Source organism: Pholis gunnellus (genome assembly GCF_910591455.1).
Source record: "Pholis gunnellus genome assembly, chromosome: 7".
In the NCBI taxonomy this organism is placed as follows: domain Eukaryota; kingdom Metazoa; phylum Chordata; class Actinopteri; order Perciformes; family Pholidae; genus Pholis; species Pholis gunnellus.
Genome location: NC_136533.1, coordinates 11,496,795 through 11,516,366, shown reverse-complemented (window position 1 = coordinate 11,516,366; position 19,572 = coordinate 11,496,795). Strand labels below are relative to the sequence as shown.

The window sequence follows — 19,572 nt, the reverse complement described above, 5'->3', positions numbered from 1 at the left end:
TTGCCACAAGGTGGTTCCACACATAATAAACTTTATGATATAAAACAAGTAGAAACAGCTGAAACAATCATCCACTTTTGCAAAAAGTTCACCTCACAAAGAAAGCATACAGCATGGGAGACATGTACTCCCAAAATTATCCAGCAATGCAAAATGGAAGAAAGCTCTTAATTACGTAAAACCTATAGAAAATCGTAAGCAGCAAATCTCTCAGCATAAATGCGGGCTACAACATGGTACAAAATGCACACTGTGCAAGTAAGGACATCTTTTGAACCAAACTGAGGGGTGTCAGTATGGATAAAGGTTTTCAAACCACTTACATGTATCCTTCGATACATAATGCATAGGATGAGATAGAATTTCAACAAATGCCTCACACTGCAACACAAAGCATGTGTCTGGCAATGGTACTTATCAAGCATTTGGATGCAGCTTAGTAATTTGAAAAACCTACAGTACATTAGCCATGGAATATCATAATACAACTAAAACTTGCACACAAATGTGTCTAAAATAGCCCAACTCAGATAGCATACTGCTTTGGCTGCTTCTTCAGGCTCATAGATCTTTCAGTTTGCGAAATGACATGAGTGGCTCTGTTGTTGAGGAGTCTGCATTCATGAAGTACATCTGGAGAGAAAAATGAATGTAGGGAAAGGATTATATTTAGTTGAGTTGACTGGTTACTGTAGATCAAATGCAACACTTTTCTTTTTAAAGAATTGCTCTGCAGAGAACCTCTTACCGTTAAACTGTTTGTAGGCTTCTTCAATAATGGCATTATTTGATCTTTTTATCTCCCAGTAATTATCCTCCACCCATGGTTTGCAATCTGGATGTTCAACAAGCTGTCCATTCTTGTATAAACCAGCTGGATATTCACAGAAAGAAACAGTTCAGTAATCTTTTACTTGGAATATTAAAACTTTTACAATTTCAACTGCATCACAGACATTGGACAATTGTGTATGCAAGATAAATACTTCGTTCAACAACTGAACTTAGACTGACGAATGGAGTGTGATAATAAGTTGCCAGTCACACACTAATTAACCCACAGACCTTTGATGGTATCATCAATGTCCTTGCATAACTGGTACAACTCACTCCCACGTCCGACCACTCTTTCACCTACAGTTTAGAAACAGATTTAAAAAAATGTAACAGAGTCTAGGAGTTAACGTTGTGCAAGAGACTAAAAGAAAAGAAACATCTTACCATCCAGCACTTTGATGTTGGGGAACATCTCAAGAACTATATTTCTATATGATGAGTTCCTGCACACTGTGCACACAGAGAAAGCCATTGTGAGTATCAAGATATTTCATTCACGGGGTTGTTTTCAAATAAATTCACAAAAAAAATTTACCTGGATTAGTATAATTGTAGGTGTTGTCTTTAAGACGTATATTTTCGAGCTTCCTCAAAGGCTGAAGGCAGTGTAGGCTCTCAATGCTGTTGAAGCAAACAGAACCGATGAGAGAGGACTTTTACACAACCAATTCAGGATGTTGTACTTCAAAATATAATTACTGGTAGCAAAATATTATGTTTAACAGCAATGACACATTACATTGTTTGTATACAATAACTTGTAATTAGTGACATATTCACAATGAGGGTAAGCATTTGGTCATATTGCGATACCTGGATATGATATTACCAGCCAGGTTTAAGTGCTGTAAACTTTCACAACTGCGCAGTGGCTCTGAAAGCACAAAAGCAATACGATTGCAATAAAGATTATAATTCATGACAGAGATTTCCACGATAAGGGAACATACAGCATGGAACTAAAGAACATGTCGCTCCTGAAATCTTACCTAAATTGGAAATCCTGTTGGCAGACAAGCCGAGTACAGAAAGAAGCCGAAGAGATGCTAGAGGAGCTAAACTTGAGATGTTATTTCCAGAGAGGTCCAGTTTCTCTAAACTCATACACTCCCCAATGCATCCAAGGTCGTGGATTCCTGTAAGACATGCAACTTATCATAAACAATAATAACGCATTTTTTAAAGGCTTTAGTAGATATTAATTCAATCTTACCTAGACCTCTCAATTTGAGGAACAGTATTGACTCCAAATCAAATTCTCCTGTGCGTGACTTGAGCAGCACAGCAGTTATCTTCTCACAGTCTGCATCTGAAAGAATCGGAGAAATAAGACTGCAGCGTAAGAAACCACATTCACGTTTCTGTTCTTATATATGCAACGCAATCCCAGGGTCCTTAGTTGTGAGTCAGCGCTGCAAAAAGCAGAATGCTGGAAGCATTGTGGTCTGCTCTGTTTAAGGTGGAACACTCAAACAACAACGCGTGCAATCCTTCTCTAAAAAAGCAAATACCAGTTCAAGTAGACCATGGATTTCATTATCTGGCCGCACGCTGAGCTTTTCCTCTGTCAGGTCTGGAGATGACGGGACACAAACAGGCAGATATGCTGTTTGTGTGTGTTGTCTGTGATGGTATTAGCTCGACCTTCCCACGCATGAATAACCGCCGAGGAAGTTATATTTGGTTTAATTTCCTCAGGCAGAATCAGTCCCGAACACTAACTCCACATGACTCTTTCATGAGCCTGAACAAACCAAACACTCCCTGACAGGTGGACCATAAATAAAAATCATGCTGGGGTCATTTTATTTTACATTTCATCCCGTTATATATTCAGATTTACATCAGGTTTATGAATTTATTTAATATGCAAATTAAAGTACTATCAGACTGGAAAAGGAGGACACAGTGTTGTTTTGGAGCAGGGCCATCCAACATATGTTGAAACTCATCAACACACGCAGAAATAAATATAGGTGACGGTGTTTAGCTTAGCTCGACACCAGTACATGTTGTTAGCTCATGTTAGTAGCTGTATCTTGGCTATCGCCTTTGTGATTGCATGAGGATGAGAGTGGGTGGGTTAGTTCATGAAATGGTAACTGTTCATATTTCCTCTGATGATGACACACGTACAATGTTATGCGACGAACGATGCGTTGTTAGCTACATGTTTAGCTGAAGCCGCAGCTAGCTAGCGGCTAGCATAGCGACGTAGCAACAAGCTATCCCTCACAACTTACCTTGGTCTTTATCGCGCTTAGAGTCCATCGCGGGCAACTTTGCTACTTTGAAAGCTACTTGTCGCAATAAAAAGCGACGGTTTTAATCAACGCAATGGAAAGACAAGGCTGTGGTTGTTGTTGTTTTTTTGGGGGGGGGGTAGGAATGTGAAACTGGCATCTGTCCTGGGGTGCAGTCAGGACAACGCTCACTGTAGCTACTGCTGTGTGCTGCAATATTAGCACGCAGGTGGATTGCACGGACCTCAAGTCTCTGCAGTCCAGCAATGAAACGGAGGCGATACGTTGTGTGTTAGAGGGAGGACGAGGACGTGGCTGGGGAACATTGTTGCAGTATTTGTTAGATGTTGTGTCTGTGCAACAGGTTCGTGGCAATTCAAAGTTTTTCTTTGTATACACAGCCACGAGAACTCATTACTCAGTGGGTTTCTGTTTTGTGGCTATATGGGAACGGTATAGTCAATTCTTAGTATAATTAATTTAATCAAAGGGATAGAAAATACACGAGCATGCAATCCAATGACATAATCCATGTGCATTTCTACTATGAGTTAATTTGTTTTGAAAAACGGGGAAGTGTCTGGCCAGACATCATTTTAGGTTTGTGTTAGTGCCCACACATCGCCAGTGATGGGAGGTGACTTTTATTCCCTCAGTTTGAGTATTTCTATTCAACCAGGCTACACTACATTTTAGAATGAACTTTTATATGCCACTATTATTTAGGCTCATGTGACATATAACGTTAAATTTAGCCTACTTTGCAGATTAAGAGTTTATAAGCAAATAATAATAATAGTAGGCAGAATACATTTTCTACCACTGCACATTACACCCCACTTGTCTTCACCCAAAATAATGACGTTGTTGACGTGCTACAACTGCATACACATAAAAGCTGCAGCCTTCAATTACATATTTAGATTCATCAACATTAAGCAACACACAATCTATAGACAGCATCTTCATTACCAGCAGATTCTAGATTATGTATGTATGTATGTATGTATGTATATATTTATTTATTTATTCATTTATTTATTTATTTATTTACCAGAGGTCCTATTGGTTTGCTTAGCTCTGGTGGACAGCAGCTGCCTGCCTGCCGCACATCCGTCTGCAGCTCATGGTCTCCGCAGACAACCTCACTGGCTCCGACATTGGACACTGGTCTTCTACTTTTCTTTTTTTTCCTCTCTCCATGTTTTTCACGCATCCCTTGCGTTTTACAGGCATGGCGGACATCTCCTGTAAGGACAACAGCAACAACCTGTCTTAAGAGTTTGCATCGTCGTCAACCCATCCTGTGCGGAGACTTTGTCTTTGCCACGGACCCCCTAAATGCCTTTCATTGAGAAAAGGCTTCGGACGTTCAGTGTTGTGAATGTGTACGAGCAACAAATTACCTGATTAAGATGGGTAACAAGCAAACGATATTTACCGACGAGCAACTTGATGCCTACCAGGTAAGTGTACCTGCAGATTGTTGGAAGAGCGTTGTCCAACTCCTGAATCAGAAAAAAACACGTTAAAGCATAAAATAAGCATATAAGTAGACTGTATGTAAATAATTATGTTTATACAGCTTTGTAATGCTCGTACTTTTTAGGTGTCAGAGTTTAAAGACTTAATTGCATGCTTTTTCTATTACTTTTTATTACTATTCCATGACTTTATTGTCATACATCACTATTCATCTTTTCCCCTAATATTAACCATGTCTCGATTTTACTGGGTAAAGCAAAAAAATACTGAACATTTTGCGAGATAGAGAAAAAAGCAAATGGATGAGTGCAATATTGATCATTAGTACCAGATGGCTCAATTAATTAAAGGCAATAATCAATAATCAATCCCACTAGAGCGTGGTCAGTTATGACTCTATACTGTTTAAATATTGACATAGTCTTAATAAGGTGTGAATAGCAGAAGGTTTTGATTTCACTGCAAACTGGTGGATTTTGTTTCACTATCTGAGAACACCTGGCCCTTTGTCCCCTGTAACAACGATCCAGGTTTTCCTGGTACGAAACACATCTTCATGTGCACAGGTTTATCATGTGATAAGGTGTGGACTTAATAATTGATGCCAAGCCGGTTTGACACACTGTGAAACTTTACTCTCAGACAGTTTGGTTTTCAAGAGCCTCTCTGGTTACTCCTGCTGCTCTTTAAAAACCTTATTAACACACTGCTGTTTTCTGGTTGCATTAGTTTCTGTCTTTGGTATCAATACATCTGTAATCTAACATGATGGAGACAAGAAGGTTATGATTAATAGATATTGCTTTATACAATTATCAGTAACCCAAATATCTTCAGTAGGACTGTTTTGAGTGGATAGATCTGTCTCTAGTGCTCAGCTGGCTTCGCTCTGCTTCTCACACTCATGAGCACAGCTCAGACAGAGTGGATACATGGGGAAATAAATGTAAAGTGAAGTGCCTCCTGTAGGGCTGTTGGATGATGTGTGTGCCAAGACGTGCATGTAAGACACCAGCAGATAATGTTTCCCTTGCCACATTGTTCCGTGGCAGGTGACGACACTCACATACGTCATCATTTAAGTGACACCAGACACTTCGACTAGCGTTCACATTAAGAGTTGTTCACGTGACTTCAGAGAAACCGTAATGTATGTTTTATGTGACTCACAGATGTGTCATTGAGAGTGTAAATATCTTTTGTATCATAAATAATTTGCCATACCGTCTTTTATCAAACGTCCCTAGTTCTCATATTTGTGTTATTTTTCTCTTGTTGCAGGACTGTACGTTTTTCACCCGCAAAGAAATTCTGCGGTAAGATTTTTTATCATCTGTACCTTTCTGATGTGTTACTCACAGATGTACTTTTATTTGATTTAACTAGCACATAGACTGTAGCTAAGTTATAAGCCACTTGCTCTAACCATAAGATTAGCCTATATACACATAATGATATTGTATAAATGTACTACGCCTGTCTTTATTTCCCCATGCGCCAATCCATGTAATACTGTATTTTAAATCACAAACCATACTTTCTTTACAAGGGAATGTAAATAGAAGATTATTCCCTCTGCATTTGGCTCCTGTCGGAGTAATTCAAAATTATGGAAAGCAAAATTAAGAAACACGGTATTTAACATATCATTTTTGTATTTCCATTTACAGTTTAGTGGCTACTAAATGTCCTTGTGCTGACTGACATCCTAAATGATTTTCGTATACAACTCATTCATTATAGCCGTTATAGCTCCCCATCAACTTAACATCTCAGCAAATACAAACAGTCTGCAGCATAACAGCCAATCCAGACACATGTAATTGCAGAATGTCACAGAACATTCATTGTTCATGGAGATTGCTTAAAATCTTCAGGTGTTTGTCAAAGAAGATCTAGAAGGTTCTGTCCTGTAACATCAGTATGTTACATAAACCTTTGAAAGTCATGTTGACCTTTTGACTGTGGTGTTGTTTTCAGTGTCACATTTCTCCCTCTTTCGACATGTGCAACCTCAACACTTACAAAAATGAAATAAATATCAATCTACTCTTAGTGATTGGGTGAAGGTATCATGACTCATAGGGCCGCATCATTTCTCTCTAGGTGTCACTCACCCCCTTGATGACAGGCATAAATTAAACAAATCGCTTTTCTTTTTAATGGAATTGACCACTGATGCTCGTGTTTCAGGATCTTTTATCAGTGGTTCTAGATGTTGGAAGATACATAGCTACTTAAAGAGATTAAAAGCCGATACTCAAGAATGTTGCAGTGTAACATTAGAAAAGGATGAGGGTTGGTACAGGAATTTGGGGTCTGATTTGTGCAGTAAAAGTTGTTTTTAAATGATATCTCTAAAAAATAAGACATTGAAGTCATATGTGTCCTGAGGTGCATCGGCTACTGTCTTCTAAAACTATCAAGAAATAAAAATGAATGTTACAAAACAGATTACAACAGAAACATGCTTGTTTGATCCTATATTTCTTTTTATCTGTAAACCAGAGGTGATGAAATCAGTAACCTACATTAAAACCACAGAAAGAAACTCATTTTTCATTTCCATGAGACTTCTGATTTATTTCCCTTACAACATTTAACTGCATCTAGGCTGTTTTCTTTCTTTCGAACAAAACATTTGTACCCTTTTTCCTCCCTTTTCCGTTATAAACAAATAGTATGCATGTATTTGTTCCTCGTCAGTGAAATTGGCCTGCTTTTGATTCCAAGACCATCATTGAACTGGAACCAAAATTGACAATCGGCAGAGGGCGTAATTGGGTCCTACTCTTTATGACCTTCATAAAACACGTCTCATTTCTGTCTCCAGCTGCAACAGTTACAGCACAGTTATGTGACATAAAAGAAACAGGTTATCTCTGATGTCGTAAGGTTTTGAACCCCTCAGTCTTGTGTCATATCCCTAGATTAAAACATTTCAGTGATTCTGTATCTTGTGTAATAGTTTTGGAAATAAAACCTAATGTTAATAGGCCAACTTTGCAGAAACTGTACGACCCAAACATTTTCCACGGTCGTGGTACGTAAGAACTGCAGGTTTACCCGTTCATTTCTTGCGGTGTACCAATGAAACTCCATCATTTTGACAGGTTTATCTAATTTAATTGTAGTGAGTTTGTCCTCTAAGACCAGGGTTCCTGCTGATAGATGGCTCTACTCTGACAACGCAGGTACGCCATGACAGGATTAGTCAAAGGACAGAGTGAAGGGGGCTGTAGATAAGCACACACTCTCCTGACGTTGTGTCTTTTATCATTCACACAGCCTCTGATATTATTTTCAATAATGAATGACATAAAATGTTCACAGCACAAGAAGAGAGGGGCAGGAGAGAGAATGAGAGGCTTACATCATTTTATCAAATTAGTTGTGCTATAAAATTCTCTAGGCACAACAATTTCCCCCGGAATAATACAGTTTTATCTGATCTGATTTTTTTATTGTTGTTTTAAATGTTTTCCACTTTGTAAAATGTATTACGCATCAAAATATGAAAGTACATATCTGATGTTATCTTAAGTTCAATTAAAGTTAGTTTTTTTTTATATCTGTATATTGTTATGTTTCTAAATGTCAGTAAACCTGAAGCAAAATTGTTTAAAATGTTTTTATTTTTTATTCTAGGTTGCACGGCAGATACCATGAGTTGGCTCCACATCTTGTACCGATGGACTACACAAATGATCCTGATTGTAAACTGCCTTTAGCCTTAATAGTCAACATGCCAGAATTAAAGGTAAACAAATCCTTCTTTACCATATAACCCAGTAAGTCCTTTTTCCTAATGGATCAGCCGCAATTTGCTTTTCACCAAGTTTCCAAGAGGACACTAAAACAAATGCGGCACCCACTACTCATGTGGGCCGACACCTAATCAATACACACTCTCTTTCAGCAGACAGAATTGATTTCTAACCATCATCATCACTGATCTGATTGCATGACACCAAACTCTAGGAGCACATGAAAGTTAATGTGCCGTGAAACGCTCAGGCTTTCTACTCTGACTGACACACCCCCTCCTATTTTTAAGCACCTGCCATTTCAAAAGAACATCCAGGAATCTTGGATTTTGCATGTTGCGAAACATATTGCAGCCACATTTACCTCCACTTCTCTCCTGTGCACCAGACACAAATACCACACAATTTCACATCCACCTATAGCTTGTAAAACCGTCACATGATTGCATGGCCTGTAAGCATGGTGGGGAGGAAGATGGAGACCAGTTAACGCAGGGTTGATGACACCCAGACGATACGCGATCACCCGAAGTGCTCTACAGCTTCATAACCATAAATACATTCATATCTGGCTGAGTTTTAATGAGCTGTGCTGAGTTGACTGGATGATACAGGCACTGACACGTCTCAGGATATGCAGTTAAAAATGTCATTGCCCTAGGAGGTTGATTGCTGTTGATACAAATGGCTTATTTTGCTGATCTTGTATTAAACTCAAACATGCTCATCGTCCTCCGGACAAAGGCTGTGTGTAAAGGTACAGAGATAGTGACATTACAAGTCTCTTCAGTGTGAATTTATTGCAAGCTGCGTGAAGTAAAATACTTACCTGGGATATAAAATCTTCAGCAGCAACTTATTGTAGCCCAGGTGTAAAAGTTATGTATTAAAACAAGTTAGTTTCTAATAAAGTTGGATGAAATAACTCAGTAAGGCAAATAAACTGAAAGTAAATAAATTCAGTTTTGTATACAATAGGGAAGATATTATTTGAACATTCTAAAAAGCAGTCGGTCAACTTTTATTTCCTTTTTTTCATCTCAAAACGTTGTCTGTGGTCTAAGTGACTAGGTCTATTGCTAAGTTTGACAGTTTCTTTGTTTATTAAGAGGGTAATATACATTTCACCCAAAACAGGTAAAGCTTCGTGGTAGTTAGGATACCGAATCCAAACACTCATCATTCCAGTTTAAAGGGTAACTTAGATCATTATCGTTGAGCAACGGAGGTGAAAATAATGGCTTCACCATACTAACAAAGACCAGAGTCAGCACTTTTCAGTTAAACGTTGTGATCAGCAGAAAACGCCCACCAGTTTATACCTCTGCAGATCATACGTGAAGCATGTCCCCCATTGTATCCAAACAACCTGCTGTTTACATTGCAGTGAGTCTTACATTAACATGTGGCACCCTTTGCACTGATCCATGTATATGTTGTCATTCCCCTTCATCTGTAGGAAAACCCCTTCTGCAGCCGGATCGTAGAGTCTTTCTCCGAGGATGGGATGGGGAATCTCAGCTTCAATGAATTTGTGGACATGTTCTCCGTCCTCAGTGAAATGGCTCCTAGAGAGCTCAAGGCGATTTATGCCTTTAAAATTTACGGTAATGATGGATTTCTAAAACAGTCCATTATCATTTTTTTAAATTTTAGAATTGATCAAATGAAAATGTGTTTTTTTTTCGTTATACATCTCTGTTGCCCACAGATTTCAATGTGGATAATTATCTGTGCAAAGAGGACCTCGAAAAAACTCTGAATAGGCTGACGAAGGAGGAGTTGACTCCTGAGGAGGTGCAGCTTGTGTGTGAGAAAGCCATCGAGGAGGCGGATTTAGACGGAGACAACAAACTCTCTTATGCTGACTTTGAAAATATGATTACGAGGGCTCCTGACTTTTTAAGGTGATTCAATGTTTGATGAATTTGCCAACACGTTGTATAAATGTATGTGACAAGCAGTGGCCCTTTAAAATCAGGTTGTTCATGCATTATCCCGCATGCTGTGTACCTGGTTACTCATTCACCAGATGGCTGGTGATCATTTTCATCATTTAACTGTCAGCCTAACAATCAATTTAATCCTGAGCAACCACTATGCACATTTACTTGTTTTAATGGCCTGTGGACTATCTGTTCGCACTGGAATGCTGAACATATCTATTCCGGGTTTCCTGTGTGTTTATTCCCACCTTTACAGTAAGTCAGCGTCTTAACATGCACGATGACTAATACTGGTCTCTCATACTGTCTCTTTTGTCTCTTCAGTACCTTCCATATACGAATCTGAGAGGGGCTCCGTCGCAGGTTTCCACGGTCGACAGCGTGGGGAACCTCAGGACTCTACCTGTCAATGGCCACAGCACAGTGCCTGTCTCCCACTCCCATCGTCAAAAAACATCTGACCTCCCCAAACAAAATACTGGATAAAGCTGAATTCCATGAACCTGTTATTTCTTTACGAGATGAAAATGTATTTTCCTTTTACCACCTTTTTAAAAGGGCTTGACCTGGATTGGCCTCTTGTTGGGAGAACGACTATTCTTTCCACATTTTAAGGTTGAATCATGGTCAGTGAAACAAGTGTGAAAAGAGCCAGACTCATCTACCTACAGTGTATTGCACATGAGATACCCCCAGTGACGTCTTCCTACACACTAGATATTTAGTATTCATAAGACTAAGGAACAAGCTAGAGGTCAATGAAAGCACAGCATTGGCATTAAGGGCATACAGCTATTTTATACGAGCTATGCAATATTTAGAAATGCAGTGTGTTGCTTTTAACATTTTGGTTTGTTGTTTGTGGAACTGATGATGACGACAATCATATCTTACTGTTCTCCATGAAGGGCTCTGTTGTCTGAACAAATGTTGGTAGCTTTCTTCTGCCTCAGCCATTATCATGACATGTTAAATACAGCCATCTTTTGGATAAACTTGTTACAGTATTTTATGTGACTTCAGGTATTTGTCTTACTTAGAATAAATGTGTTTTTCTCTCTTGATTATGTTTTTTTGTGAATGGATTTGTAATGTTAATTGTTGTTGATGAAAAAGCATGACATGATCCTTAAATACAGGAGCTCTTGTTTCATTTCAACTGAATGACCTGACCTGCAACTTTAATGAGTTCAGTAATGTCTCGTCCATATAACCAGTTTACCTCAACCCACCCATCGATGATGATCAGGAATTGACTGGGCCCCTGCACAGCCCATCATATGAGCAGTAATAACTTGTTAAGCAGGACGTGATCATTAGGAGTGAGCTGCCTCAGCATGATTACATCCTACACACACACATTCATCTCAACGGGAAAGCTGCAGGAAATGACTCTGGTCATGTTTGATTAATCCTGGTGTCTTGGCTGTAGGGTACATATTTGCATCCGGTACATATGGATAACAATTATCTATATGTTTTTGTACGGCATGCTTTTCAGCTTAGGTTGTACTCGTGAGTAACACTGTGGATGTTGGCCAGCCATACATGCAGAACATTTTGTTCCTCCGCTAAGATTCACGCCCGAGGCATCTTTACGTCTTTGCTGCCAAGTGCAATGGCTGCAGAATAAGTATGACCTGGTTAATTGGGGCTGAGTCTGACAAATGCAGAACAGTTACAAAATTGAAATTGGGACACTAGCTGCAACATGACCTTTAGGCTTTCCTGTGTTCGCTATATTGGTAATAACTACAACATGTTTGACTGTGTTGCTGGAACTGTGATGGCATTTCAGGCTGGATCTTTTGTGTGACAGCAGACAAAAAAATATACCCATGCATACAGATCAACATCAACATAACATGAGTGTACAAAACAGCCGCGGTGGTATGATTCTTCTCACGCACACTGCCAGCTATGAAATATTTGGAAAAGCTGATATTGAGTGTCTTAATTTGCCTGAAAGGGTAGGATGTTGAAGTCAGTTAAACAGTGTGCAGTCATCAGAGCAGCCAGTTAATTCTTCCTTTATCTCCGAGCCCCTTTATGAGGGCAGCACCAAATATTCAGGGCAATGCAGTGCTGATTGTGTAGCTTCATTAATTACTGGTCTCACAGAGAACATCTGTTTAATTATGATTCCAGCAGAGAAGCTTCTGGTGCACTGTGATACTGGAGCTGTAAAGCAGCCATTACTGTAAGCAAGTTTCTGTACGTTTGTGGTTGAGCGAGGCTAAACAGTGTGTGAAACTCATACTGATCTCACTCAGCAGCACCTCGTCTGCTTTAATCTGATGAGATTTAAGATGGTGTCTGACACTTTTACAACGTGGCCACAGTGGAGATCTGACAAACTGCTCAATGGCAGATAAAGACATTTTTGCTGCGTATCAAAATACGCTATTAGTTCTTCTTTGTTTTAACATTTGTAAAACCTATTTAGCAATATTTAGAGAATTGATTAACAATTGGTTCATAAAGTATAGAGTTGCAAGTACAGACATTAGAGACACTGTAAAATGTCTAAGGCCTTATGCATTACTACAACTTTCCCTGTGAAGCCTCGGTAGCTGGTGTATAAACTGATAATAAATGACTGACAATACAATATAACACAGTTGTTATCAAATATTTGTGTACCATTCTAGATATATATTCAATATTTATTTTGCTATGATTATTCATTATCATTTTTTTTTAGCTATATAAGTTTTATTTTAGCAATGAGGTATTTTTCCATACAGTTTGTAAACTAACCAAACTCCATCCACTGCTGAGCATCATGAGATACAACTGAAAGCTACTTTTTTTTGCAAACCTATATTTCTGAGACTAAACCCTCAAGCTTATAGGTTATATATAAAGGGGTTATAGGGGTTAAAGTTAAGTTTTTTAAACAATTATTCTACGTTTGAAATATTTTGGGTTATTGTAATTCTCTATCCACATCACAGTCCCACAAAACTGTGTTATATTTAGATTATGATATGTTTTCTCTTCTTTTGCATACTGAACCTAGTGCATTGTGTTATTCACAGGTGCAGAAACCGATACACAATCAAGAAACCCACTGATGCACAATCAGGCATTTATGACATCGTGTTTCTCCGTTTTAAGAAGTGACACACGTTTCCTTTTCCAGTAACACTATCATCTTGATCTAAGTTGTGAAATAGATTATGATTGAAATATCAAAATATTATTGATCCTACAAGCTGAATGATTTGATATTTGAGTGAGTAGTATTAGTATTATATCCTGTTGTTTTCTACACCTGCCACCCAAGTCCTACATAAAACAGTCCTGCATCTGTTCCTGTATGTAATGACTTCTAAAGATAACTATGACCATGGAAAGCATTCAAGTACTAAGAAAGGTTATACTGTCGTTTTAGTGCATACCACTAAAACTATAATTAGAGAGTAAAAGAGATGATAGAAGATAATACATTCCATTTCAACATATTTGACACACTTCCTCATTGCAGTTACATGCAGCCGTTTGAAATCTGTATGCAAATAAAGTTTCCTGTGAATGAAGTGCAGCATTGATGGTAGCAGCCTGTAGGAAAAATGTATTTAAAGACCAGTAGTAGACACAGTACAACCTTTTTTTCCTGAGGAAAAGAATTGTGAGTTTTCCTTTTTGAATCTGTCATTTATTTAAATATGTAAAAGAAAATCTAAATATAACATAAATAAATACATTAAAAAGCAAAAATACAGAAAATGTAATTCGAATAGCTATGAAAATGTAATCCCATGTTGAAAAGAAGCTTTCACGGAGTGTATATTAGGCAGGACCACTGTAGTGTCAGAGAAAAACTAGTGAACATTTGTGTTAGTAGCTGGTAAGATAGCGTCTTCACCACTTCCTCTTGGCTTCAGGGAACAGCCATTTCCATTTATCATTCTGCAGGAGGTAAAAAAAAAGAGTTAATCAATAAATGAAATAGGATGCATTAAAAACAACCTTTCAAGTGTTCAAATGAAAGCTTTTGACAACACTACTAACCTTTAACCCAAAGGATGGGTGTTTATGTTTAGGTCTGATGTCCTCCAGAGGCTCATAGGTGTTGCTGTTGGGTTCAGGTGTTGCTGTGTCCACGTGGCCAGGAATCAGCTCATATGTGTTGTCACAAGGGAAGCGGCCAACGACGGCTTCATTGGGGACCTCGGCGTATCTGGTCCCAGAGGATGTAGTGTGTGGACTACCAGGCCTGCCAGCCAGGTGATAGATAGCACTGTCACTTATGTGTTCCAAGCTGTGGCTGCTGCTTGCTCTGCTGCTCGACTCTGTCCTCTCTGGCAGTGGGGCAAAGCTCGTGGTTTGTCTGACGGGTTTGGGGGAAAGTCTCGGAGGAGTGTGGGGGGGTGCACTCAGCCTGTAGGACTGTTCTCCATCAGAGATGTTGTCCAGAAGCGGTAGAGACCTGCTCTTGCTGTCCAGCAGGCCGAGCTCAGAGTAAACAGACTCTGCTCCAGATGGAGGACTAGACCTGCTCTGATCCTGGATTGTGGATCTCTCAGCTCTCCCAACATTATCTCCTGGGATCTCCCTGGGTGATTTCCTCATGAGCTGAGCATACAAAACCCCGTCCGGGTCATTCGGGGGGCCACTTGCAAGGTGCCTGATTCTCCGAGGCAAAGGTGGTACTTCCTGTTTTAAAAAACAAGTCAGGTTGTTAAAATCAGCTTGGAGGTACAGCAACAACTTATGTGTAATATATACATCAGAATAATCTTTCTGTATATGAAGGACTATACTTGCCTCCAGGGTCCTGTTGCTCTTTGGTGGCCGTGCAGGCGGCTGCTCTGACTCCGAGTTAATCTGTGGTTTTCGCATTTTCTTCACATTTCCGACAGTGGCCACATGCTTTTCTTTAGGGCTAACCTGGATGGTATCATACAGCTCTGTATCCAGTGCCTGAAAGAACAAAACACCAGTTAGACCTCCATTCTCAATGAACGTTACTGAAAGAAAGTGACTCAGGGGTTTTGTCTTACCTCAAAACACGAAGATGCCAGGTACTCTCCAAACGGCTCAATGGGTTTTGCCTTGTAGTATTCTATGAGATCAGAGACTGAGGCGTGTCCCTCAGTGTCTCCACACACTACAAACTTCCCTGATTCACTTTGGTTTATCACGAAATGTCGACACCGATCGCTGCCTCTGCAACAGGAAATTAAAATGAATTAGATTAAAAAAAACACATAACAAGATGGGTTTCTTCTACTGAAAAAAACGATTTAAATGGGAGTTTGATTAAAATCACTGAAATAAGATCTGTGGTTAAGACAACAAAAATGAAAAGAAAGTACCATGTTTCATTCTGAGCTCTTTAAAATACTCATTACATACTGTACTTTAAAAGTTGTATCGCAGTATTAATTTGTTTAGATATACATGCAATAACACATGAATATTATAAGCAAGCATGTTAATACTAATAAATGTTATTGAATACAGAGAGGTTCATTTTGAAAAAGGTTTATTTTGAATAAAGCTAACTAAAACACAATCAGAGGTTGTTCAGAGCAAACCAATACTCACTTATAAGACAGTATGTATCCGATGGCCTTATCACTGAGACGGATCAGGAAACAGCCCAGCTCCTTTTCTCTGAGTATTTCTTCAGCCTCCCTATAGATAGATCACCAACAACGTTAAAACACAAAACTGAAAAGTGTTTCCCAAAAGCCCAATACGGCTTGAGTTTACAGGAACAGTGAGGCTGATTTTGAGCGGAGTAAGGCGGATCACGTAATTCACCTTGGAAATTACATTGCATCAAAGGAAAATCCATTCGGTTTCGGGTCTTTTTCATAAACCTGTCATCTACCGATATACACAGGTTCTGTAGGTGTTTACTGTATGTCTGCCAGAGGATAGGTCTTAAATGTCTGCTATGCTTAAATGTCACTGCACCACACTCTGACTTAAGATAATATAGCTTAAGTGATAACCCACATACAATTGTTTTCTTCACAAATAAAATACACCTTCTTTATAAAAAATGCAGCAGGTCATTCGTTACTAATCTGTAATAGAGTTTTATAGTAGTTATAAATTAGTAAATTAGTTATTTATAATTCTACATAGAAAAATACATAAAGAAATACATAGAATTTCTAATATTGAGCGTTAAAGTTCATTCTTAACCTGCAAAACAATAGTGACAGAAACAACACTTGACTCATCATAGCCCATTTATTTTGACCATTTAATGAAATATTTTCTTAATGAATACTTACTTTCTTGTGATGAAGCCCAGGAACCACGTGGGGAAGAAGCCGTTCTGGACGATGAGTGGCACTTGAGTCTCTATGAACCACTTTGAAGCCAGTTCCCTGAGTCTTCCTTCAGTTCCTTCAACATGAGAGTCAACTGCTGGTTCCCTTTGCTCCATCCTTGCCCGGTCCTTATCAAAGCCACACAGACAGTCGATGAAGACAACCAGCATTCATTTTGAAGACATAGACAGTGAGAGTGCATTTCAACCGACTAATTTGCTTATTTTCCAGGAGGCGTCAACCTAAAGTAGCTCAACATGCTCATTGTTGCAGGAAATAACACGTTGTGTGTACTTAATCTTACATTTTAACATATACTGTATATTATTTCTTTGCTGTCAAGTAACAATATTTAATCATTTAATTTAACATAATCAAAACTATTCAGAATTCACGATGGCCAAAGTCCTTTCTCCCTTTTATTCCACTAAGACTTCTGTTTACATAGACCTCCTCTGCTGCAATGTCACACCGATGTTACGCAAACTTCTACTTTGCATGGAGACTATGTGATGAATGAGTTAGTTATTAAAGCAGGAGGGGACCAGTTGTGGTGAGCGTGGTGGGGATCTAGTAACAGTACTTACCTTCAAGCAAAACGCCAGACAGGTCCTGAGGCAGGGGGATTTTGTATGTCGCTGGTCCTTTGTCCTCGACCCGGTGAAGTGGCAGATCCTCTCAGATCTGGGTTTCTGTTGTCTGTACAGCACGCAGCAATTTCTTTCAATCCCTAAAAAAAGATGGACAATTATGAATTTATTCTAAGCTGAACATACATGTCAAAAACTGTTATGATGTGAGCTCTTTTTTTTTTAGTTGAGATGGAGTACGTACCTTTCCTTGAGAGTGTGTGGTTTGAACCTGGTGTCATTTCAGCAAACATTCAAATGCTTCTCTCAACTTCTGAACAGTCTGTCACCTCCAACCAAGGTCGTTCTGAGGGAGTGTGACCCTACAGTGCATGGGAGATATAGACAGATGACATTTACTATTACACATATTTTTTCCGCTGGCTTGGAAAGCGGCGCTGCTCGGCAACGGCACAGCGGAGTTCATACAGCTCATTTGCATGAAAGAGACGTATGAACAAAGCTGGAGCTTCCTGAAGAGAAACGGAAAGTAAGCTGTGGTTTGTGTGCACATGAGTGCGTTGGTTTTTGCAAGGGGAGATGTTTTACCCACAGACTGTTTGATTACTGTAGTGATGGGAGATACGTTGCGTCATCAGTGATCTTCTGTGTTTCCTGACCTGGGTTTGCAATGAATGTGGATCATGGCTGAAAAGGCCGGACCAAATGTGTGAACAAATGGAAATGTTTGGGAAGATCTACAGATACTTTAAAGGAAAACAAAACAAAACAATAATAAGATGAGATATTTCCCAGTCTTGATTTGTCATAAAAAAAAATATATCGCTAACTCATTCCCCCCCATGGCCGAGACAGTCGTTGTGAATCATCTTTCTGTTGGTTTCTGCTCAGTGGTGAGCAATGAGAAATCCCTCTGGGGGAGAGACAATAACCAGAGAGAGTCTGTGTCATACTGAGCGGGATGCCACTGAGATCTCAGCATTCCCACATGATAACGTTGCTCCAATCTTGATCTCAGAAGACACACTGCTACTTTTCCCTATAAGCAGCTGAGCAAACCTGCCTCTGAAAGTTTGATCAGTGTGATTCTGAATGTCTCCATTTTCTCCAATTTTCATATAATAGAGATGAAAAGCCTATTATCGATCGGCCCAGGCCACTGTTTACACAATAACTGTACCGTTATGTTCCATGTATGACTAAGTAGTGCTACATGACCGTGCCCTGATATTTCTACAACATCTCAACAACACTGTCTGTCAGTCTCAAACTTCTTTGTGCGTCATTATGTGCTCCTCTGGGGGTGTTGAGTGGTTTAGGGTCAAATGTTATCACTGTTTCCGTGTTTGCAAAGATCCAATGTTACAGGCATAGTATCATACTGTATATAATGACCAGTTATGAATGTGTGAACAATATAAAAGAAAGATTGTATCTACTGTAGCTGTGAGGCAAACAGATAAACAGAAAAGGAGGCAGAGTTATCAGAAAGGCACCAGACAAAAGGCTCTTAAGATCAATGTTCAGTCTTCTGGCGACATACCTATGAGGGGGATGTGGGTCTTTTAAAAGGTCACAAGTCAGTTGAGGTTTGTCAAATGTCACTCCACCAAAACTTCAGCACATGACCGTTAAATCTGAGGGTTAAACAAGCATCCTGACAAACAACCTAAGTAAGCCAAAGTTCAATCTGACCAACTAAATAAAAACACAAGTTACACAGCTAGCTTGTTGTTGGGTTTCACTGTTGTTTCAATGGGGAAAATAATTGGCGTATATCCAAACATGAGTCAGGTCAGACATGTCTAGGACGCACATACATCATGTTTTAGCATGTTCACATCTACAACCATCGATCATCTTGAAGCATGCTGAACAGCTTTGGGCAGCTCCAGAATGAACTCAGTATAAGAAATATTTCAACAGGCTAATATGTGTTCTGTTACAGACCTACGTCTTACTGTATGAGTCACACTGTGAATAACATAGTTCAGTGAATGTCAACATCACAGATTATACGTTGGTGATAAAACTGCTGTGAACTAGATTTATTTTTTAATCAATATACTGTAGCTTCTAGAAAGTAATAACTAATTTCATTTTACTTACTGTAATACAGTGTTGTACGTGCTGTTCTTGTATTTCAGTGCATCCCTTTTTAATTTCCTGTCAAATGTCAAAGTGTTTTAATGTTTTTTGTTTTCGCCTTCATTGATAGTACAGGTAAAAACAGGAAACACGGGGAGAGAAAGAAGGCAATGGTATGCAAAAAAGGTCTCAAGACAAAACTTTACCAGGAAATTGATCAGCGGTTGTCAAGTTACTTTGCTTATTAGCTATTAATTTGGTTTGTGTTGTGGTCACATGGTGCACATATATAATATTGTCGCACTAATAGACAATGAGAA

At 39.1% G+C, this 19,572-nt stretch overlaps 3 protein-coding genes across 4 annotated transcripts; 1 reads left to right on the top strand and 2 right to left on the bottom strand.

The window, feature by feature from the left end:
- Positions 1 to 62: 62 nt before the first annotated feature.
- lrrc61 (leucine rich repeat containing 61) lies at positions 63 to 3,229 on the bottom strand. Its single transcript, XM_079163815.1, has 9 exons — positions 3,081 to 3,229; positions 2,051 to 2,146; positions 1,827 to 1,973; positions 1,651 to 1,711; positions 1,373 to 1,458; positions 1,222 to 1,287; positions 1,066 to 1,134; positions 749 to 874; positions 63 to 633 (listed from the first exon to the last, which is right to left on the bottom strand). The coding sequence occupies exons 1-9, from the start codon at positions 3,106 to 3,108 to the stop codon at positions 527 to 529; spliced, it is 786 nt and encodes a 261-aa protein (XP_079019941.1). The 5' UTR covers positions 3,109 to 3,229; the 3' UTR covers positions 63 to 526.
- A 1,266-nt stretch (positions 3,230 to 4,495) lies between these two features.
- Positions 4,496 to 11,168, top strand: cib2 (calcium and integrin binding family member 2; the record flags this gene model as incomplete). 2 transcript variants are annotated; one of them, XM_079162341.1, is made up of 6 exons in its annotated part: positions 4,496 to 4,546; positions 5,847 to 5,881; positions 8,214 to 8,325; positions 9,792 to 9,939; positions 10,044 to 10,239; positions 10,603 to 11,168. In XM_079162341.1, the coding sequence occupies 6 exons, from the start codon at positions 4,496 to 4,498 to the stop codon at positions 10,622 to 10,624; spliced, it is 564 nt and encodes a 187-aa protein (XP_079018467.1). In that variant the 3' UTR covers positions 10,625 to 11,168. The 2 variants fall into 2 exon arrangements, with proteins under 2 accessions (XP_079018467.1, XP_079018468.1); XM_079162342.1 differs by lacking the exons at positions 5,847 to 5,881; positions 8,214 to 8,325.
- A 2,859-nt stretch (positions 11,169 to 14,027) lies between these two features.
- On the bottom strand, positions 14,028 to 17,522 carry LOC306698671 (SH2 domain-containing protein 7-like). Its single transcript, XM_079163102.1, has 8 exons — positions 17,409 to 17,522; positions 17,162 to 17,304; positions 16,536 to 16,702; positions 15,835 to 15,924; positions 15,288 to 15,453; positions 15,048 to 15,207; positions 14,296 to 14,936; positions 14,028 to 14,193 (listed from the first exon to the last, which is right to left on the bottom strand). The coding sequence occupies exons 1-8, from the start codon at positions 17,455 to 17,457 to the stop codon at positions 14,146 to 14,148; spliced, it is 1,464 nt and encodes a 487-aa protein (XP_079019228.1). The 5' UTR covers positions 17,458 to 17,522; the 3' UTR covers positions 14,028 to 14,145.
- Between the last annotated feature and the right edge of the window lie 2,050 nt (positions 17,523 to 19,572).